At 44.4% G+C, this 23,377-nt stretch overlaps 2 protein-coding genes across 5 annotated transcripts in view; both read right to left on the bottom strand.

Moving 5' to 3' along the window:
• Positions 1-3,007: 3,007 nt before the first annotated feature.
• On the bottom strand, positions 3,008-7,063 carry LOC139374610 (caspase recruitment domain-containing protein 18-like). Its single transcript, XM_071115638.1, has 3 exons — positions 6,955-7,063; positions 6,385-6,414; positions 3,008-4,043 (listed from the first exon to the last, which is right to left on the bottom strand). The coding sequence occupies exons 1-3, from the start codon at positions 7,028-7,030 to the stop codon at positions 3,709-3,711; spliced, it is 441 nt and encodes a 146-aa protein (XP_070971739.1). The 5' UTR covers positions 7,031-7,063; the 3' UTR covers positions 3,008-3,708.
• A 4,514-nt stretch (positions 7,064-11,577) lies between these two features.
• LOC139374596 (FIP1 like 1b (S. cerevisiae)) overlaps positions 11,578-23,377 on the bottom strand; it is a 40,148-nt gene continuing 28,348 nt past the window's right edge. For 2 of the 4 annotated variants that reach the window (XM_071115613.1, XM_071115614.1), the window contains exons 13-19: positions 23,119-23,170; positions 22,186-22,244; positions 18,920-18,943; positions 17,480-17,566; positions 14,906-15,032; positions 12,609-12,890; positions 11,578-12,185 (exon numbers count right to left, since the gene is read on the bottom strand). In XM_071115613.1, coding sequence (XP_070971714.1) covers positions 12,044-12,185; positions 12,609-12,890; positions 14,906-15,032; positions 17,480-17,566; positions 18,920-18,943; positions 22,186-22,244; positions 23,119-23,170 — 773 coding nt within the window. In that variant the 3' untranslated portion in view covers positions 11,578-12,043. Of the gene's footprint in view, positions 12,186-12,608; positions 12,891-14,905; positions 15,033-17,479; positions 17,567-18,915; positions 18,944-22,185; positions 22,245-23,118; positions 23,171-23,377 lie in introns of all 4 variants that reach the window. The other 2 variants (XM_071115616.1, XM_071115615.1) reach the window with 2 other exon arrangements.

Here is a 23,377-nt window from a genome sequence, read left to right as displayed (position 1 = left end):
ACCCCTAAGAATTTCTCAAATGTGGAAATCTCGATTGCATAATTTCTGAGTCAAATGTGGAATTCTCGATTGCATAATTTCTGGTAGTGGGGGACTGCGTTCGTGCTCTCCCCTGATCTTGATGTTAAAAATTATTATAGGAACAGATATATACTGTTCTGAGTTTGAAGAGTTCTGTTTAGTTTTGCGTCGGAAGAGGTTTATCAACAGTTCAATTTTCTAATCAGTTGAATGGTGTTACAATGTAGGATCTTTTTAAAAGCTGAAAGAGACCATTTGTCTTCTGATAACCCCAATGTATGAGATCTGTTATTGTTGCACCGGTCATTAATGCCTGTCCATGCAACCACACGTTGATAAAGCATTTACAATCATCGAGAATGACGCAAAAAGTACGTTTGAAAACACATTTCTATTGTGGTCCTCTTAAATGTTTTTCGAGTCATAGTAGGCCTCGGCTCCACATAACACAGCACAAAGGACAGGAGGACATTGTCGTAGCGTAGAGCCTTACCTACTGACATGGACCAATAGAATGGTTTATTTTCCATCATTAGCCAACTTTAGACATTATTTAAATGTCGACGAGTTTCTGTGGTAGTTTGTTCCACTCAACAGCGCAGGTAAATTAAAAGGTGTTCTTACCAAATAGACTCTTCCATTTCGAACAGGAGGTATCAGAGTCTCAGAGGGCGTTTTATTGGTGGACAGCTGTAATATAAGTTACATAATTAGATGGGTACCTGGGGGCTAATCTAATCTAACAATTCCACAACAAGAATAATAAATAATTCACACAAATCTAAGTTAAACGGATCGAATAAAAATATATGCATATAAAGATATGGATGAGCGATGACCGAGCGGCATAGGCAAGATGCACTAGATGGTATAAAATGCAGTATATACATATGAGATGAGTGATGCAAGATATGTAAACATTATTAAACTGGCATTATTAAAGTGACTAGTCAACCATTTATTAAAGTGGCCAATGATTTCAAGTCTGTATGTCTACCAGGAGGGGGCAGTGTGACAACCAGGTTTGGCTGAATGACTCTAGACCAGTGGTTCCCAACCTGTGGTCCGTGGGGGTGGTGCAAGTGATCTGCAATTATTTTTAGATTCTAGTATTTTATTATTTTAAAAATTATAACAGTATGGAGTATTAATGGTATTATAAGCAATTTTACGTTCTTTTTCACAATGCAAATAGTTTATAATAATAATAATAATAATAGGCCTGTACAGGCCTAAATACAATCACATCTATTAACAGAATTTAACCATCAATATATTTGATGTGGAAAAATATCAGCGACTCCGTGAATGGTGGTCCTCAAGACCTTTTGACGGTGATTTGATGATCTCCAGAATGGGAAAGTTTGGGAACCGCTGAGCTAGACAGTCACATCTGTCTGGTAACATGATAGGATGGGAATCGCTGAGCTAGACAGTCACATCTGTGAGGTAACATGATAGGATGGGAACCGCTGAGCTAGACAGTCACATCTGTCTGGTAACATGATAGGATGGGAACCGCTGAGCTAGACAGTCACATCTGTCTGGTAACATGATAGGATGGGAACCGCTGAGCTAGACAGTCACATCTGTGAGGTAACATGATAGGATGGGTAACCAATGATATACAATGATTCTGCAGACCCAATACGGACTGATTAGAATGTACAGTATATGATGTTACATTGAACTAATCACAGCAATCAGAGAACCAACTCACATAGATACATACAGACAGAACACATTCCTTCCTTACATGTATTCCATGTATTTGACAAGGATTCTTCACATCAATAAACACTTCTGTAAATGTACCAGATTTTTCCACATAGACACACCCTGTGTTTTAATGAAATCAACTATAGGTCTATGCACTGAGCTTGTCTGATGCTTTAAGCGCACTGTTTCGACGAAAATAATTAAGACACACAAATGACTCAAGAGGGAGCCGGAGATCAAGATAATCAGAAGACAAGATGTCATCAAGGCAAAGGGTGGCTACTTTGAAGAATCTAAAATATAGACCAGGGCCCATTTTGATTTGTTTAACACTTTTTGGGTTACTACATGATTCCATATGTGTTATTTCATAGTTTATGTCTTTGCTAGTATTCTACAATGTAGAAAATAGCAAAAAATAAAGAAACTGACAACCTAAATGACTAACGTTTGACTGGGACTGTATATAATTCATATTTACAAGACATTCAGTACCAATCAAAAGAACCCTACATCAGGGCTCTCCCTACTTTTAACCACCTTCTCTGTTGTCATTTCTCAATCTCTTTTTACTGTTAAACACTCAGTCTTGAGTCTCTGTCTGTCCCAAATGGTACTCTATTCCCTATGTCGTGCACAACTTTAGACCAGGGCCCTATTCCCGATATAGTGCACTACTTTAGACCAGGGCCCTATTCCCTATATAGTGCACTACTTTAAACCAGGGCCCTATTCCCTATGTAGTGCATTACTTTAGACCAGGACCCTATTCCCTATGTAGTGCACTACTTTAGACCAGGGCCCATAGGGCTCTGTATAGGGAATAGGATGCCATTTGGGACAGCTTTGGCTGATCAGTAAAGGTCGAGGGTCATGCTCAGGGGGTTACCATGGAGATAGAGGAATATGTCAAATTAAAACAGGACGGCCAATCCTACTCCTGGAGAGATACTACTGGCCGTGCAGGCTTTTGCTCTGACCCTGCTCTAACACCTGATTCTACTAATCAGTCTAATCAGAACCTTGACTGGCAGAATGAGGTGTGTTAGAGCAGGGCTGAAGCAAAAGCCTGCAGACCCAGTAGCTCTCTGGGAGGAGGGTTGGTCTCACCAAGACCACTTAGGTTCATACGGCATAAACTAGCTTTCTGATTGGTTTACCGGGGCCATCAATTAGCTTTCTGATTGGTTTACCGGCCATCAATTAGCTTTCTGATTGGTTAATTTACATACACCTTAGCCAATCACAATTCCTGACATTTAATCCCTGTAAAAATTCCCTGTCTTAGGTCAGTTAGGATCACCACTTTATTTTAAGAATGTGAAATGTCAGAATAATAGTAAAGATAATGATTTATTTCAGCTTTTATTTATTTCACCACATTCCCAGTGGGTCAGAAGTTTACATACACTCAATTAGTATTTGGTAGCATTTCCTTTAAATTGTTTAACTTGGGTCAAACGTTTCAGGTAGCCTTCCACAAGCTTCCCACAATAAGTTGGGTGAATTTTGGCCCATTCCTCCTGACAGAGCTGGTGTAACTGAGTCAGGTTTTTAGGCCTCCTTGCTCACGCATGCTTTTTCAGTTCTGCCCACAAATTTTCTAGGTCAGGGCTTTGTGATGGCCACTCCAATACCTTGACTTTGTTGTCCTTAAGCCATTTTGCCACAACTTTGGAAGTATGCTTGGGGTCATTGTCCATTTGGAAGACCCATTTGTGACCAAGCTTTAACTTCCCGACTGATGTCTTGAGTGACGATCTAGGATCAGGTATGTATGAATAGGAGTGTTACTATCTATTCTACCATTAGGTTGGTACCCCAACACTGTTACTGTCCATTCTACCATTAGGTTGGTACCCCAACACTGTTACTGTCCATTCTACCATTAGGTTGGTACCCCAACACTGTTACTATCCATTCTAACATTAGGTTGGTACCCCAACACTGTTACTATCCCTTCTACCATTAGGTTGGTACCCCAACACTGTTGATCTGAAGCTGTGAACAAAGACAGTGGTCCAGCTCCCCAAGAAGGTTGATCATCCTGGAACACGACTCAGTTCCTTTTCTCAACACAATGTCGATGATGTCACGTGCCTTCTCTGCCCTCTCAGCGATCACCTTCACTGACTCCATTTCATCCTGGTTGATGACTGTGTGTTGCAGGAGTCCGTCCAGCAGACCATCCAGGACAGGTCCTGATACTCGTTTGACAAACTCTGTCCGTACAGAAAGCAGCTGGTGCTCTGGAGAACCAGTCAGACTGCTCTCAGCCGGACCTCCTGCCCCCGACACAGCACCTGAGAGAGTCAGGTTACAAAATAACAACATTTGTACATTTACATTTCAGTCATTTAGAAGACTCCTAAAATAACAAGTATTGAGAAAACATTATATTTTACAATAATGACCTGAACATACCACATATTCACATTTAGGTACGGTTTCACAGACATAGAAAAACAGTCTGAGGCATTCAGAACCAGGCTAATCTACATCAAGTCCTGGAGGAGATGTCATTGGGACATTCAGAACCAGGCTAATCTCCATCAAGTCCTGGAGGAGATGTCATTGGGACATTCAGAACCAGGCTAATCTACATCAAGTCCCGGAGGAGATGTCATTGGGACATTCAGAACCAGGCTAATCTACATCAAGTCCCGGAGGAGATGTCATTGGGACATTCAGAACCAGGCTAATCTACATCAAGTCCTGGAGGAGATGTCATTGGGGCATTCAGAACCAGGCTAATCTACATCAAGTCCTGGAGGAGATGTCATTGGGTCATTCAGAACCAGGCTAATCTACATCAAGTCCTGGAGGAGATGTCATTGGGTCCTTCAGAACCAGGCTAATCTACATCAAGTCCTGGAGGAGATGTCATTGGGACATTCAGAACCAGGCTAATCTCCATCAAGTCCTGGAGGAGATGTCATTGGGACATTCAGAACCAGGCTAATCTACATCAAGTCCTGGAGGAGATGTCATTGGGGCATTCAGAACCAGGCTAATCTATATCAAGTCCTGGAGGAGATGTCATTGGGATATTCAGAACCAGGTTAATCTCCATCAAGTCCTGGAGGAGATGTCATTGGGACATTCAGAACCAGGCTAATCTACATCAAGTCCTGGAGGAGATGTCATTGGGACATTCAGAACCAGGCTAATCTACATCAAGTCCTGGAGGAGATGTCATTGGGACATTCAGAACCAGGCTAATCTACATCAAGTCCTGGAGGAGATGTCATTGGGACATTCAGAACCAGGCTAATCTACATCAAGTCCTGGAGGAGATGTCATTGGGACATTCAGAACCAGGCTAATCTACATCAAGTCCTGGAGGAGATGTCATTGGGACATTCAGAACCAGGCTAATCTACATCAAGTCCTGGAGGAGATGTCATTGGGGCATTCAGAACCAGGCTAATCTACATCAAGTCCTGGAGGAGATGTCATTGTTCTTGAAGACAGTCTTTTACTAATCTGCACTAGTCCAGGTCCTACAGTAAACCATGTTGACTGGCCCTCAAGTCATTGGTTTGTACAGAGCATTCAGAAAGTATTCAGACCCCTTGACTTTTTCCACATTTTGTTGCGTTACAGACTTGTTTTCCCTCATCAATCTACACACAACACCCCATAATGACATCACAATACCCCATAATGACATCACAACACCCCATAATGACATCACAACACCCCATAATGACATCACAATACCCCATAATGACATCACAACACCCCATAATGACATCACAACACCCCATAATGACATCACAATACCCCATAATGACAAAGTGAAAACAGGTTTTTGCAAATATACTAAATATAAACAGAAACACCTGTATTTACATACGTACTCAGACCCTTTGCTGTGAGACTCCAAATTGAGCTCAGGTGCATCCTGTTTCCATTGATCATCCTTGAGATGTTTCTACAACTTGATTGGAGTCCACCTGTGGTAAATTCAATTGATTGGACGTGATTTGGAAAGGCACACACCTGTCTATATAAAAGGTCCCACAGTTGACAGTGCATGTCGGAGCAAAAACCAAACCATGAGGTCGAAGGAATTGTCAGTAGAGCGCCGAGACAGGATTGTGTCGAGGCACAGATCTGGGGAAGGGTACCAAAACATTTCTGCTGCATTGAAGGTCCCCAAGAACACAGTGGCCTCCATCATTCTGAAATGGAAGGAGTTTGGAACCAAGACTCTTCATAGAGCTGGCCACCCGGCCAAACTGACCAATCGGGGGAGAAGGGAGGTGACCAAGAACCCGATTGTCACTCTGACAGAGCTCCATAGTTACTCTGTGGAGATGGGAGAACCTTCTAGAAGGACAACCATCTCTGCAGCACTCCACCAATCAGGCCTTTATGGTAGAGAGGCCAAACGGAAGCCACTCCTCAGTAAAAGGCACATGACAGCCCGCTTGGAGTTTGCCAAAAGGCACTTAAATGATATGATGTTATGATGAAACCAAGATTGAACTCTGTTTTTTTTATTTGCAAAAATTTCTGTTTTTGCTTTGTGTTGATGAGGTAAAAAAACAACATTTTAGAACAAGGCTGTAAAAAAATGTGGAAAAAGTCAAGGGGTCTGAATACTTTCTGAATGCACTGTAACTCATGTTTACTTACTTGTTGAACGGGTGTCAGAGATGTATTCATCTGAAAGATAAACAACACGAGGTTATATCACTCTAAACAGCATCTGGTACTAAAGTACAAAGTGATGATTGACCAGCTGTCAGAGCAGCTCACAGATCACTGCACCTGTACATAGCCAATCTGCAAATAGCCCATCCAACTACCTCATCCCCATACTGTATTTATTTATTTATCTTGCTCCTTTGCACCCCAGTATCTCTACTTGTACATTCATCTTCTGCACATCTACCATTCCAGTGTTTAATTGCTATATTGTAATTACTTCGCCACTCTGGCCTATTTATTGCCTTTAACTCCCTTATCCTACCTCATTTGCACTCACTGTATACAGACCTTTCTAATGTATTGTTGACTGCATGTTTGTTTACTCCATGTGTAACACTGTGTTGTTTGTTTGTGTCAAACTGCTTTGTTTTATCTTGGCCAGGTCCCAGATGTAAACGAGAACTTGTTCTCAACTAGCCTACCTGGTTAAATAAAGGTGTTCTCAACTAGCCTACCTGGTTAAATAAAGGTGAAATAATTGACATGTGCTCCTACCTCGTGATACTTTTTCTTTCCATACTGTCCTCTCATCATCACTGAATAACTCCATCTCAAAGTCAATCCCTGTCATTTTCACAACCGCCCTGAAAAAGCTTGGTGTGCTGTCTCTGACCCCATAACAACAGCTAGTCTACCTAGTTGGATCCCCTGACCACATAACAACAGCTAGTCTATCTGGTTGGATCCCCATAATCTGACCCCATAACAACAGCTAGTCTACCTGGTTGGATACCCTGACCCCATAACAACAGCTAGTCTACCTGGTTGGATCCCCTGACTCCATAACAACAGCTAGTCTAACTGGTTGGGTCCCCTGACTCCATAACAACAGCTAGTCTATCTGGTTGGATCCCCATAATCTGACCCCATAACAACAGCTAGTCTACCTGGTTGGATCCCCTGACCCCATAACAACAGCTAGTCTACCTGGTTGGGTCCCCTGACTCCATAACAACAGCTAGTCTACCTGGTTGGATCCCCTGACTCCATAACAACAGCTAGTCTATCTGGTTGGATCCCCATAATCTGACCCCATAACAACAGCTAGTCTACCTAGTTGGATCCCCTGACCCAATAACAACAGCTAGTCTACCTGGTTGGATCCCCTGACCCCATAACAACAGCTAGTCTATCTGGTTGGATCCCCATAATCTGACCCCATAACAACAGCTAGTCTACCTGGTTGGATCCCCTGACCCCATAACAACAGCTAGTCTACCTGGTTGGATGCCCTGACTCCATAACAACAGCTAGTCTACCTGGTTGGATCCCCTGACTCCATAACAACAGCTAGTCTACCTGGTTGGATCCCCTGACTCCATAACAACAGCTAGTCTACCTGGTTGGATCCCCTGACTCCATAACAACAGCTAGTCTACCTGGTTGGATCCCCTGACTCCATAACAATAGCTAGTCTACCTGGTTGGATCCCCTGACTCCATAACAACAGCTAGTCTATCTGGTTGGATCCCCTGACTCCATAACAACAGCTAGTCTACCTGGTTGGATCCCCTGACTCCATAACAACAGCTAGTCTACCTGGTTGGATCCCCTGACTCCATAACAACAGAACATTACCAACATCCAACTTCTCAATGAGATCATCTGTGATCTTCATCATCACTGGGACTGTATCTGCATACAGACCAACGGGTCCCTGGAATAGTTATCATTGGAAGCCAGTTGTTCAGAGAATTCTGGACAGAGCTCTATACAGACTGGGAATTAATATAGACAGACAGACACACACACAGGGAATTAATATAGACAGACAGACTGGGAATTAATATAGACAGACAGACAGACTGGGAATTAATATAGACAGACAGACTAGGAATTAATATAGACAGACAGACTGGGAATATAGACAGACACACAGACTGGGAATTAATATAGACAGACAGACTGGGAATTAATATAGACAGACAGACTGGGAATTAATATAGACAGACAGACTGGGAATTAATATAGACAGACAGACTAGGAATTAATCGACAGGCAGACAGACTACGAATGAATATAGACAGGCAGACACACAGTGACGGACTGACCGAACAACCGACACACAGACCAACAGAAAGATCGCTATAGATATATAGTGAACTAGACAGTGTAGATGCTCACCAGATCATCTGTAGGGGTTTCAGGATGTTCTCACAGGTTAGAGGAGCATGAGCAGCCTGGCTCCCTGATAGTAGACTGTAGAGGAACATACCTCCAGCATGGTCACTACCCTGATAGTAGACTGTAGAGTAACATACCTCCAGCATGGTCACTACCCTGATAGTAGACTGTAGAGTAACACACCTCCAGCATGGTCAAAACCCTGATAGTAGACTGTAGAGTAAGAGAGACTGTAAACTATGCCACTTTGTTTACATACTCATCTCATTTGTACATACTGTACTCGATACCATCTACTGTATCTTGCCTATGCTGCTCTGTACCATCACTCATTCATATATCCTTATGTACATATTCTTTATCCCCTTACACTGTGTACAAGACAGTAGTTTTGGAATTGTTAGTTAGATTACTTGTTATTACTGCATTGTCGGAACTAGAAGCACAAGCATTTCGCTACACTCGCATTAACATCTGCTAACCATGTGTATGTGACAAATAAAATGTGATTTGATTTAGAGTACAGTAACATACCTCCAGCATGGTCACTACCCTGATAGTAGACTGTAGAGTAACACACCTCCAGCATGGTCACTACCCTGATAGTAGACTGTAGAGTAACATACCTCCAGCATGGTCACTACCCTGATAGTAGACTGTAGAGTAACATACCTCCAGCATGGTCACTACCCTGATAGTAGACTGTAGAGTAACATACCTCGAGCATGGTCACTACCCTGATAGTAGACTGTAGAGTAACATACCTCCAGCATGGTCACTACCCTGATAGTAGACTGTAGAGTAACATACCTCCAGCATGGTCACTACCCTGATAGTAGACTGTAGAGTACAGTAACACACCTCCAGCATGGTCACTACCCTGATAGTAGACTGTAGAGTACAGTAACACACCTCCAGCATGGTCACTACCCTGATAGTAGACTGTAGAGTAACATACCTCCAGCATGGTCACTACCCTGATAGTAGACTGTAGAGTAACACACCTCCAGCATGGTCACTACCCTGATAGTAGACTGTACAGTAACACACCTCCAGCACGGTCACTACCCTGATAGTAGACTGTAGAGTAACATACCTCCAGCCTGGTCACTACCCTGATAGTAGACTGTAGAGTAACACACCTCCAGCCTGGTCACTACCCTGATAGTAGACTGTAGAGTAACACACCTCCAGCCTGGTCACTACCCTGATAGTAGACTGTAGAGTAACACACCTCCAGCATGGTCACTACCCTGATAGTAGACTGTAGAGTAACATACCTCCAGCATGGTCACTACCCTGATAGTAGACTGTAGAGTAACACACCTCCAGCATGGTCACTACCCTGATAGTAGACTGTAGAGTACAGTAACATACCTCCAGCATGGTGACTACCCTGATAGTAGACTGTAGAGTAACATACCTCCAGCATGGTCACTACCCTGATAGTAGACTGTAGAGTACAGTAACACACCTCCAGCATGGTGACTACCCTGATAGTAGACTGTAGAGTAACATACCTCGAGCATGGTCACTACCCTGATAGTAGACTGTAGAGTAACATACCTCCAGCATGGTCACTACCCTGATAGTAGACTGTAGAGTAACATACCTCCAGCATGGTCACTACCCTGATAGTAGACTGTAGAGTACAGTAACACACCTCCAGCATGGTCACTACCCTGATAGTAGACTGTAGAGTACAGTAACATACCTCCAGCATGGTCACTACCCTGATAGTAGACTGTAGAGTAACACACCTCCAGCCTGGTCACTACCATGATAGTAGACTGTAGAGTAACATACCTCCAGCATGGTCACTACCCTGATAGTAGACTGTAGAGTACAGTAACACACCTCCAGCATGGTCACTACCCTGATAGTAGACTGTAGAGTACAGTAACACACCTCCAGCATGGTCACTACCCTGATAGTAGACTGTAGAGTAACACACCTCCAGCATGGTCACTACCCTGATAGTAGACTGTAGAGTAACACACCTCCAGCATGGTCACTACCCTGATAGTAGACTGTAGAGTACAGTAACACACCTCCAGCACGGTCACTACCCTGATAGTAGACTGTAGAGTAACACACCTCCAGCATGGTCACTACCCTGATAGTAGACTGTAGAGTACAGTAACACACCTCCAGCATGGTCACTACCCTGATAGTAGACTGTAGAGTAACACACCTCCAGCATGGTCACTACCCTGATAGTAGACTGTAGAGTACAGTAACACACCTCCAGCATGGTCACTACCCTGATAGTAGACTGTAGAGTACAGTAACATACCTCCAGCCTGGTCACTACCCTGATAGTAGACTGTAGAGTAACATACCTCCAGCATGGTCACTACCCTGATAGTAGACTGTAGAGTAACACACCTCCAGCCTGGTCACTACCATGATAGTAGACTGTAGAGTAACATACCTCCAGCATGGTCACTACCCTGATAGTAGACTGTAGAGTAACACACCTCCAGCCTGGTCACTACCCTGATAGTAGACTGTAGAGTACAGTAACACACCTCCAGCATGGTCACTACCCTGATAGTAGACTGTAGAGTACAGTAACACACCTCCAGCATGGTCACTACCCTGATAGTAGACTGTAGAGTACAGTAACATACCTCCAGCATGGTCACTACCCTGATAGTAGACTGTAGAGTAACACACCTCCAGCATGGTCACTACCCTGATAGTAGACTGTAGAGTAACATACCTCCAGCATGGTCACTACCCTGATAGTAGACTGTACAGTAACACACCTCCAGCATGGTCACTACCCTGATAGTAGACTGTAGAGTAACATACCTCCAGCATGGTCACTACCCTGATAGTAGACTGTAGAGTAACACACCTCCAGCCACACACACACCAACCAGCCACACACACACCAACCAGCCACACACACACACACCAACCAGCCACACACACACACACACACACACACCAACCAGCTACACACAGAAACCACCCAACACACAGAAGTTATCAAAAGCTTGTTTTTTAATTCAACAAATTGACATCTTTCAGCGAGGTGTTTGGTTAAGAAAATAGAGGGACGAAAATAAATGACAGAAGATAAGGGTTGTTTACGATCGTCATGACTACGAAGGGAACGGGTAAACAACAACGACCTCTGAGCATGATCAACTACAACAGTGCTCTGAGGGAGAGAGGAGAGAGAGAAAGATGGAGGGACGTATAGAGGGAAACAGAGGGAGAGAGATGAGGAGAGGGAGAGGAGGGTGTTTTCTTCATCACTCCATGGTGTCCTGGTTCTCCTGGTCTCCTCCCATGTAGACAGAGAGAGAGAGAGAGATACAGAGGGAGAGGAGGGTGTTCTCTTCATCACTCCATGGTGTCCTGGTTCTCCTGGTCTCCTCCCATATAGACAGAGAGAGAGAGAGAGAGAGATGAAGAGGGACAGAGGGAGAGGTGGGTGTTCTCTTCATCACTCCATGGTGTCCTGGTTCTCCTGGTCTCCTCCCATGTCATCACTAGGTTCCTTGCCCTCCTTGCTCCTCTTGCTCTTCTTGTGTTTGTGTCTCCTGTGACCGTCTCCTTCTTCACTATCATGTCTCCTCCTGCTGCTACTGCTCAGAGTGAGAGAGAGGGAGAGAGAGAGAGGGAAAGGGGGGGGGGGGAGAGAGAGAGAGAGAGAGACAGAGAGAGAGAGACAGAGAGGAGAGAGAGACAGACAAAGAGAGAGAGGGAGAGAGAGAGACAGAGAGAGAGAGGGAGAGAGACAGAGAGGGAGAGAGAGAGAGAGAGAGAGAGAGAGAGGGGGAGGGAGAGAGAGACAGAGAGAGAGACAGAGAGAGAGAGAGAGGGAGAGACAGAGAGACAGACAGAGAGAGAGAGGGAGAGAGAGAGAAACAGACAGAGAGGAGACAGAGAGAGAGAGAGAGAGAGAGAGAAAAGGAAGACAGTTCTGATTCTGATACAACAAAGAGGTGAAATAATGTGAGTGAGTGAGAGAGTGTGTGAGTGAGTGAGTGAGTGAGTGTGGGGCGTACCTGCGTGATGACTTGTGTCTCCCCTCCTCCTTCTCTCTGTGTCTTCTCTCTCTGTGTCTCTCCTCCTTCTCACGGCTCGACCTGTCTCTGTGGCGCTCCCCGCCTCCACCACCACGCTCACCACCACTCCCACGGTCACCGCCACGCTCCCCCCCTCCACGGTCACCTCCACGGTCTACGCCTCCACGCTCCCCTCCTCCACGGTCACCTCCTCCGCGGTCACCGCCGCTGTAGCCACGCTCCGCCTGGTACTCCCGGTAACCACGGTACCGCTCCTCGTCACTATGGAGATCACAGACAGACAGAATATCTCATTGGACGCTGGACAGTGACATGACCAATCATCTTTTCTGATTGGACAGTGAGATGAGTTGTGTCAATCTGTCGGTCGTTGTTGAACCTCTCTTGGGTAGGGGGCAGTATTTTCACATTCGGATAAAAAGCGTGCCCAAAGTAAACTGCCTGTTACTCAGGCCCAGAAGCTAGGATATACATATAATTGGTAGATAGAAAACACTCTAAAGTTTCTAAAACTGTTAAAATAATGTCTGTGAGTATTACAGAACTGATATGGCAGGCGAAACCCAGAGGACAAACCCATAAAAAAAAAAAAAAAAATTCAGCCTACCACTGTTTTCAATGTCTTTCATGTTTTTTATGAGGCGAAGTCCTCCCAGATTGCAGTTCCTAGGGCGTCCACTAAATGTCAACAGTCTTTCGAAAGAGTTTCGGGCTGAGTTTTGGAAAAATGAGCAAGAAGTTTTTCTAAGAGGCCCCCATTTTGGCGTTAGTGTTTCCATGCGCGTTTTGAAAGCGCGTTCCTTGGTATTTATCTCGGGTAATGAACATACTATTCTCCGTCTTAAATTTTATAGTTTATTTACGTATCAGGGTACCTGAGGTTTGATTATAAACGTTGTTTGACTTGTTTGGATAAGTTTATTAGTAACGTTTGGGATTCATTTTGTATGCGTTTTAAAGGAGGGAAACTGGGTGGATTATTGACTGAAGCTCGACCAGCTAAACTGAGTTTTTATGGATATAAAGAAGGACTTTATCGAACAAAAGGACCATTTGTGATGTAACTGGGACCTATTGGAATGCCAACAGAAGAAGATCATCAAAGGTAAGGCATTTATTATATCGCTATTTCTGACTTTTGTGTCGCACCTGCCTGGTTGAAAACTGTTTTCATGCTTTTGTATGCGAGGAGCTGTCCTCAGATAATCGCATGGTGTGCTTTCGATGTAAAGCCTTTTTGAAATCTGACACAGCGGCTGGATTAACAAGAAGGTTAAGCTTTATTTTGATGTATAACACTTTTATTTACATGAATGTTAAAAATTTATATTTCTGTAATTTGAATTTCACGCTCTGTAATTTCACAGGATGTTGGCCAGGTGGGAAGCTACCGTCCAGCCTGCCCATTAGAAGTTAAACAGATCTTTTCTGATTGGACAGTGAGATGAGGTGTGCCAATCTGTTGGTAGTTGGCTTTCGACCTTCATCTGGCTTTCGAATGGCTTTCGACCTTCGTCTCTCCCGAGCCCGTACGGGAGTTATAGCGATGAGACAAGATAGTCCTCGACTAGCCCGCTGTCGCCCGCGTCGTCGTCCTCGACTAGCCCGCTGTCGCCCGCGTCGTCGTCCTCGACTAACCCGCTGTCGCCCGCGTCGTCGTCCTCGACTAACCCGCTGTCGCCCGCGTCGTCGTCCTCGACTAACCCGCTGTCGCCCGCGTCGTCGTCCTCGACTAACCCGATGTCGCCCGCGTCGTCGTCCTCGACTAACCCGCTGTCGCCCGCGTCGTCGTCCTCGACTAACCCGCTGTCGCCCGCGTCGTCGTCCTCGACTAACCCGCTGTCGCCCGCGTCGTCGTCCTCGACTAACCCGCTGTCGCCCGCGTCGTCGTCCTCGACTAACCCGCTGTCGCCCGCGTCGTCGTCCTCGACTAACCCGCTGTCGCCCGCGTCGTCGTCCTCGACTAACCCGCTGTCGCCTGCATCGTCCTCGACTAACCCGATGTCGCCCGTGTCGTCCTCGACTAACCCGTTGTCGCCCGCGTCGTCCTCGACTAACCCGTTGTCGCCCGCGTCGTCCTCGACTAACCCGTTGTCGCCCGCGTCGTCCTCGACTAACCCGCTGTCGCCTGCATCGTCCTCGACTAACCCGCTGTCGTCCGACTAACCCGTTGTCGCCTGCGTCGTCCTCGACTAACCCGCTGTCGCCTGCGTCGTCCTCGACTAACCCGCTGTCGTCCGACTAACCCGCTGTCGCCTGCATCGTCCTCGACTAACCTGTTGTAAGCCATAGTGGAGGGGCTGTGCTCTCGCTCTCTCTCCCTCTCATGTGGTCTCTCCCTGGGTCTCTCTCTCTCCTTCTCCCTCTTGTCCTCCCGTCTGGGTCCTGGTCCCGGTCCCGGTCCTGGTGGGTAGTAGTACAGTAAAGAACATCAGGTCAGACTGATTGATTGGTTATTGATTGACAGGTTGATTGATTGATCACTAGAGTAAAAGAACATTAGCTGAAACCCCAAAAACAGTTTGTAGAGGCGCGCTGACTAACAGAGAGTAAAGGCTGGGATTCAATCTGATCCTGCTTCGTCAGCTATGACCCCTTTTTAAAAAGGCAATGCTCCTGTGTTCACCGAGATCGTCGTCACGGTAACCGCTGCATAGGTCAGCTCAATCAGATATGACCTTTAAACTCTGCTATTACACAGATCTACCGCTGATCACATTAAATAAATACATCGTCTATACCACCCTCCTGTTTCGGTTTACCTGGAGGCTAGCAGTACTACTGTTTAGACTGGTTTACCTGGAGGGTAGACTGGTTTACCTGGAGGGTAGACTGGTTTACCTGGAGGGTAGCAGTACTACTGTTTAGACTGGTTTACCTGGAGGGTAGACTGGTTTACCTGGAGGGTAGACTGGTTTACCTGGAGGGTAGACTGGTTTACCTGGAGGGTAGACTGGTTTACCTGGAGGGTAGACTGGTTTACCTGGAGGGTAGACTGGTTTACCTGGAGGGTAGACTGGTTTACCTGGAGGGTAGACTGGTTTACCTGGAGGGTAGCAGTACTACTGTTTAGACTGGTTTACCTGGAGGGTAGACTGGTTTACCTGGAGGGTAGCAGTACTACTGTTTAGACTGGTTTACCTGGAGGGTAGACTGGTTTACCTGGAGGGTAGCAGTACTACTGTTTAGACTGGTTTACCTGGAGGGTAGACTGGTTTACCTGGAGGGTAGACTGGTTTACCTGGAGGGTAGACTGGTTTACCTGGAGGGTAGCAGTACTACTGTTTAGACTGGTTTACCTGGAGGGTAGCAGTACTAATGTTTAGACTGGTTTACCTGGAGGGTAGTAGTCCCACTGTTTAGACTGGTTTACCTGGAGGGTAGACTGGTTTACCTGGAGGGTAGCAGTACTACTGTTTAGACTGGTTTACCTGGAGGGTAGACTGGTTTACCTGGAGGGTAGCAGTACTACTGTTTAGACTGGTTTACCTGGAGGGTAGACTGGTTTACCTGGAGGGTAGACTGGTTTACCTGGAGGGTAGCAGTCCTACTGTTTAGACTGGTTTACCTGGAGGGTAGCACTACTACTGTTTAGACTGGTTTACCTGGAGGGTAGACTGGTTTACCTGGAGGGTAGACTGGTTTACCTGGAGGGTAGACTGGTTTACCTGGAGGGTAGACTGGTTTACCTGGAGGGTAGACTGGTTTACCTGGAGGGTAGACTGGTTTACCTGGAGGGTAGACTGGTTTACCTGGAGGGTAGCAGTACTACTGTTTAGACTGGTTTACCTGGAGGGTAGCAGTACTACTGTTTAGACTGGTTTACCTGGAGGGTAGACTGGTTTACCTGGAGGAGGGTAGCAGTACTACTGTTTAGACTGGTTTACCTGGAGGGTAGACTGGTTTACCTGGAGGGTAGTAGTACTACTGTTTAGACTGGTTTACCTGGAGGGTAGACTGGTTTACCTGGAGGGTAGCAGTACTACTGTTTAGACTGGTTTACCTGGAGGGTAGACTGGTTTACCTGGAGGGTAGTAGTCCCACTGTTTAGACTGGTTTACCTGGAGGGTAGACTGGTTTACCTGGAGGGTAGCAGTCCTACTGTTTAGACTGGTTTACCTGGAGGGTAGCACTACTACTGTTTAGACTGGTTTACCTGGAGGGTAGACTGGTTTACCTGGAGGGTAGACTGGTTTACCTGGAGGGTAGACTGGTTTACCTGGAGGGTAGACTGGTTTACCTGGAGGGTAGACTGGTTTACCTGGAGGGTAGCAGTACTACTGTTTAGACTGGTTTACCTGGAGGGTAGACTGGTTTACCTGGAGGAGGGTAGCAGTACTACTGTTTAGACTGGTTTACCTGGAGGGTAGACTGGTTTACCTGGAGGGTAGTAGTACTACTGTTTAGACTGGTTTACCTGGAGGGTAGACTGGTTTACCTGGAGGGTAGCAGTACTACTGTTTAGACTGGTTTACCTGGAGGGTAGACTGGTTTACCTGGAGGGTAGACTGGTTTACCTGGAGGGTAGCAGTACTACTGTTTAGACTGGTTTACCTGGAGGGTAGACTGGTTTACCTGGAGGAGGGTAGTAGTCCTACTGTTTAGACTGGTTTACCTGGAGGGTAGACTGGTTTACCTGGAGGGTAGACTGGTTTACCTGGAGGAGGGTAGCAGTCCTCCTGTTTAGACTGGTTTACCTGGAGGGTAGCAGTACTACTGTTTAGACTGGTTTACCTGGAGTGTAGACTGGTTTACCTGGAGGGTAGACTGGTTTACCTGGAGGGTAGCAGTACTACTGTTTAGACTGGTTTACCTGGAGGGTAGCAGTACTACTGTTTAGACTGGTTTACCTGGAGGGTAGTAGTCCCACTGTTTAGACTGGTCCATCATAGGAGGCCATGGAGACACCACACCTGGCATAGGAGGAGGGTAGCCACCTGGAGACAGAGAGGATGAGGATATACTGTAGTGATATACTGTAGTGAGGAGGAGGAGGATATACTGTAGTGATATACTGTAGTGATATACTGTAATGATGAGGATATACTGTAGTGATATACTGTAGTGATGAGGATATACTGTAGTGTGGAAGAGGAGGATATACTGTAGTGATGAGGATATACTGTAGTGATATACTGTTGTGATGAGGATATACTGTAGTGATATACTGTCGTGATGAGGATTTACTGTAGTGATATACTGTAGTGATGAGGAGGAGGATATACTGTAGTGATATACTGTCGTGATGAGGATATAGTGTAGTGATATACTGTAGTGATGAGGAGGATATACTGTAGTGATATACTGTAGTGATATACTGTGAGGAAGAGGAGGATATAATGTAGTGATATACTGTGAGGGAGAGGAGGATATACTGTAGTGATATACTGTAGTGAGGAGGACGAGGATATACTGTAGTGATATACTGTAGTGATATACTGTAGTGAGGAGGACGAGGATATACTGTAGTGATATACTGTAGTGATGAGGAGGAGGATATACTGTAGTGATATACTGTAGTGATGAGGAGGATATACTGTAGTGATATACTGTAGTGATGAGGAGGAGGATGTACTGTAGTGATATACTGTAGTGATGAGGAGGAGGATGTACTGTAGTGAGGAGGAGGATATACTGTAGTGATATACTGCAGTGATACTGTAGTGATGAGGAGGATATACTGTAGTGATATACTGTAGTGATATACTGTAGTGATATACTGTAGTGATATACTGTAGTGATGAGGATATACTGTAGTGATATACTGTAGTGAGGAGGAGGATATACTGTAGTGATATACTGTAGTGAGGAGGAGAAGGATATACTGTAGTGATATACTGTAGTGAGGAGGAGGATATACTGTAGTGATATACTGTAGTGATGAGGAGGAGGATATACTGTAGTGATATACTGTAGTGATGAGGAGGATATACTGTAGTGATATACTGTAGTGATGAGGAGGATATACTGTAGTGACATACTGTAGTGATGAGGAGGATATACTGTAGTGATATACTGTAGTGATGAGGAGGATATACTGTAGTGATATACTGTAGTGATGAGGAGGATATACTGTAGTGATATACTGTAGTGAGGAGGAGGATATACTGTAGTGATATACTGTAGTGATATACTGTAGTGAGGAGGAGGAGGATATACTGTAGTGATATACTGTTGTGTTGAGGATATACTGTAGTGATGAGGACATACTGTAGTGATATACTGTAGTGAGGAGGAGAAGGATATACTGTAGTGATATACTGTGAGGATATACTGTAGTGATGACATACCTGTCATAGGAGGAGGGAAACCACCTGAGGGACAATAAACATGATCGATTATTACAATATTGTGTGAACATATCAGTGTGTACCCACCTAAAAAAAACTTCCATGTGGAGTTAAAATACTTCCCATATCAACGACGGCCGAGACGATAGCAGTATTCGTAACAGACTAAACTGTTTGGTGCTTTAAAAAACTGCTGGATGTCAAATATGGTGTGCTGTAGCTTGGAAAATAAATACAATGTGACTCTGTTTTCTAACATCAGGGCTGTTTTCCAACATCAGGGCTGTTTTCCAACATCAGGGCTGATTTCCAACATCAGGGCTGTTTTCCAACATCAGGGCTGTTTTCCAACATCAGGGCTGATTTCCAACATCAGGGCTGATTTCCAACATCAGGGCTGATTTCCAACATCAGGGCTGTTTTCCAACATCAGGGCTGTTTTCCAACATCAGGGCTGATTTCCAACATCAGGGCTGTTTTCCAACATAATGTTTGTTTCCAACATCAGGGCTGATTTCCAACATCAGGGCTGTTTTCCAACATAATGTTTGTTTCCAACATCAGGGCAGTTTTCCAACATAATGTTTGTTTCCAACATCAGGGCTGTTTTCCAACATAATGATGTTTGTTTCCAGCATCAGGGCTGTTTTCCAACATCAGGGCTGTTTTCCAACATAATGTTTGTTTCCAACATCAGGGCTGATTTCCAACATCAGGGCTGTTTTCCAACATAATGTTTGTTTCCAATATCAGGGCTGTTTTCCAACATCAGGGCTGTTTTCCAACATAATGATGTTTGTTTCCAACATCAGGGCTGTTTTCCAACATAATGATGTTTGTTTCCAACATCAGGGCTGTTGTCCAACATAATGATGTTTGTTTCCAACATCAGGGCTGTTTTCCAACATAATGATGTTTGTTTCCAACATCAGGGCTGTTTTCCAACATCAGGGCTGTTTTCCAACATAATGATATTTGTTTCCAACATCAGGGCTGTTTTCCAACATCAGGGTTATTTTCCAACATCAGGGCTGTTTTCCAACATCAGGGCTGATTTCCAACATCAGGGCTGTTTTCCAACATCAGGGCTGTTTTCCAACATCAGGGCTGTTTTCCAACATCAGGGCTGTTTTCCAACATTAGGGCTGATTTCCAACATCAGGGCTGTTTTCCAACATCAGGGCTGTTTTCCAACATCAGGGCTGTTTTCCAACATAATGTTTGTTTCCAACATCAGGGCTGATTTCCAACATCAGGGCTGTTTTCCAACATAATGTTTGTTTCCAACATCAGGGCTGTTTTCCAACATAATGTTTGTTTCCAACATCAGGGCAGTTTTCCAACATAATGTTTGTTTCCAACATCAGGGCTGTTTTCCAACATAATGATGTTTGTTTCCAGCATCAGGGCTGTTTTCCAACATCAGGGCTGTTTTCCAACATAATGTTTGTTTCCAACATCAGGGCTGATTTCCAACATCAGGGCTGTTTTCCAACATAATGATGTTTGTTTCCAACATCAGGGCTGTTTTCCAACATAATATTTGTTTCCAACATCAGGGCTGATTTCCAACATCAGGGCTGTTTTCCAACATAATGATGTTTGTTTCCAATATCAGGGCTGTTTTCCAACATCAGGGCTGTTTTCCAACATAATGATGTTTGTTTCCAACATCAGGGCTGTTTTCCAACATAATGATGTTTGTTTCCAACATCAGGGCTGTTGTCCAACATAATGATGTTTGTTTCCAACATCAGGGCTGTTTTCCAACATAATGATGTTTGTTTCCAACATCAGGGCTGTTTTCCAACATCAGGGCTGTTTTCCAACATAATGATGTTTGTTTCCAACATCAGGGTTATTTTCCAACATCAGGGCTGTTTCCCAACATCAGGGCTGTTTCCCAACATAATGATATTTGTTTCCAACATCAGGGCTGTTTTCCAACATCAGGGCTGTTTTCCAACATCAGGGCTGTTTTCCAACATAACGATATTTGTTTCCAACATCAGGGCTGTTTTCCAACATCAGGGCTGTTTTCCAACATCAGGGCTGTTTTCCAACATAATAATGTTAGTTTCCAACATAAGGGCTGTTTTCCAACATCAGGCAACATCAGGGCTGTTTTCCAACATCAGGGCTGTTTTCCAACATAATGATATTTGTTTCCAACATCAGGGCTGTTTTCCAACATCAGGGCTGGTTTCCAACATAATGATGTTAGTTTCCAACATAATGATGTTTGTTTCCAACATAATGATGTTTGTTTCCAACATCAGGGCTGTTTTCCAACATAATCATGTTAGTTTCCAACATCAGGCAACATCAGGGCTGTTTTCCAACATCAGGGCTGTTTTCCAACATAATGATATTTGTTTCCAACATCAGGGCTGGTTTCCAACATAATGATGTTAGTTTCCAACATAATGATGTTTGTTTCCAACATAATGATGTTTGTTTCCAACATAATGTTTGTTTCCAACATAATAATGTTAGTTTCCAACATCAGGCAACATCAGGGCTGTTTTCCAACATCAGGGCTGTTTTCCAACATAATGATGTTCGTTTCCGACATAATGATGTCCGTTTCCCGACATGATGTTCGTTTCCGACATAATGATGTTTGTTTCCGACATAATGATGTTTGTTTCCGACATAATGATGTTTGTTTCCGACAATCAATCAATTCAATCTGCTTTGTGTTTCCTTGCCACGATACTAATGAGGATGGCGATACTGGTATCGTACCGGCCCTAATATCAATCAAACTTTGGACCAAGTTCATAAATGGGTGCTTCCCAACTGGAGACCTATATAGGGCACTGCTTTAGACCAGAGCCCTATGGCACCCTATTCCCTATATCTAGTGCACTACTTTAGACCAGAGCCCTATGGCACCCTATTCCCTATATATAGTGCACTACTTTAGACCAGAGCCCTATGACACCCTATTCCCTACATAGTGCACTACTTTTGCCCACAGCCCTATCGACCCTGCTTAAAAGAAATGCATTATATAGGCCAGATTGGGTCCCATTGGGACTCATCCTATATATCTTGTTAAATGAAGCCCATGGATTGATTTAATCCCATTTAATATAATAATAACTTATTATTAATTGAAAGGGATTGAGAGTGAGGCTACATCGGAAATGGCACCTTAGTCAACGGTAGCGCACTACATAGGGAATAGGGATCCATTTTTGAACAGATGTATATAATATAACATCGATTGAAAGTGATAGTGTGTGTTTGTCGCCCCCTACCTGTGGGGAAGGGGTATGGTGGAACGGGACGAACATCATATCCACCTGGATGCCCACTGCTATAAAAAAAATAATCAATAAAAAAAAAAGTTCAATATATCAAAGCCATTTTAACCAATACTTTAGAACCCATTTACATATTGATCCAATCAATCATATCAAATGGATATTTCTGGATTCTGGTAATGATGCTCTTTATCTATTTCTATTTTCAGAGTCAGATGGAGTCGTGGACAGCGTGTTTATGTCTCTGTGTCCAGCATGAAGGAAGTTAGAGGTAGTATTCGTGAGCCAATGTTAAATAGAGTTAGCGCGTTGACTGGAAGTCGATGGGTATCTACTAGCATGCTATAGCAGATACCCATAGCATGCTAGCAGATACCCATAGCATGCTATAGCAGATACCCATAGCATGCTATAGCAGATACCCATAGCATGCTATAGCAGATACCCATAGCATGCTATAGCAGATACCCATAGCATGCTATAGCAGATACCCATAGCATGCTATAGCAGATACCCATAGCATGCTATAGCAGATACCCATAGCATGCTATAGCAGATACCCATAGCATGCTAGCAGATACCCATAGCATGCTAGCAGATACCCATAGCATGCTATAGCAGATACCCATAGCATGCTATAGCAGATACCCATAGCATGCTATAGCAGATACCCATAGCATGCTATAGCAGATACCCATAGCATGCTAGCAGATACCCATAGCATGCTAGCAGATAGCCATAGCATGCTAGCAGATAGCATGCTAGCAGATACCCATAGCATGCTAGCAGATACCCATAGACTTCCAGCCAATATGCCAACGCAATTTAAACAGATCAGCTCTTCTGTAAATAATTGGGTTAACAGATCAGAATTGGGTTGCCTGTGTAAACGCTGCCTTAGATCTCTACAAGGTGACGCTGTCTTACCTGTCCAAGGTGGGGATGAGAGAGGGAGGGGGGCCGCTGGGAGGAGGGAAACCTGCACACACACAGTGTTACTATTAAGACACACACAGACACATTATAACTGTTGAGTCTATAGCACATTATGACATCACCACACCAACACATTCTACCTGTTGAGTCTATAACACATTATGACATCACCACACTGATACATTCTAACTGTTGAGTCTATACCACATTATGACATCACCACACTGACATATTCTACATGTTGAGTCTA

Source organism: Oncorhynchus clarkii, chromosome 19 (genome assembly GCF_045791955.1).
Source record: "Oncorhynchus clarkii lewisi isolate Uvic-CL-2024 chromosome 19, UVic_Ocla_1.0, whole genome shotgun sequence".
NCBI classification, from domain to species: Eukaryota; Metazoa; Chordata; class Actinopteri; order Salmoniformes; family Salmonidae; genus Oncorhynchus; species Oncorhynchus clarkii.
Note: the sequence above shows the minus strand (reverse complement) of the source record. Positions and strands in the feature narration are given on the sequence as shown.

Coding starts and splice junctions, on each gene's coding strand:
- LOC139374610 (XM_071115638.1), bottom strand. CDS start 7,030: ATGACAGGGATTGACTTTGAGATGGAGTTATTCAGTGATGATGAGAGG. Junction 6,415..6,954: donor GAAAGAAAAAGTATCACGAG/GTAGGAGCACAT, acceptor TTTATCTTTCAG/ATGAATACATCTCTGACACC. Junction 4,044..6,384: donor CTCTGACACCCGTTCAACAA/GTAAGTAAACAT, acceptor TGACTCTCTCAG/GTGCTGTGTCGGGGGCAGGA.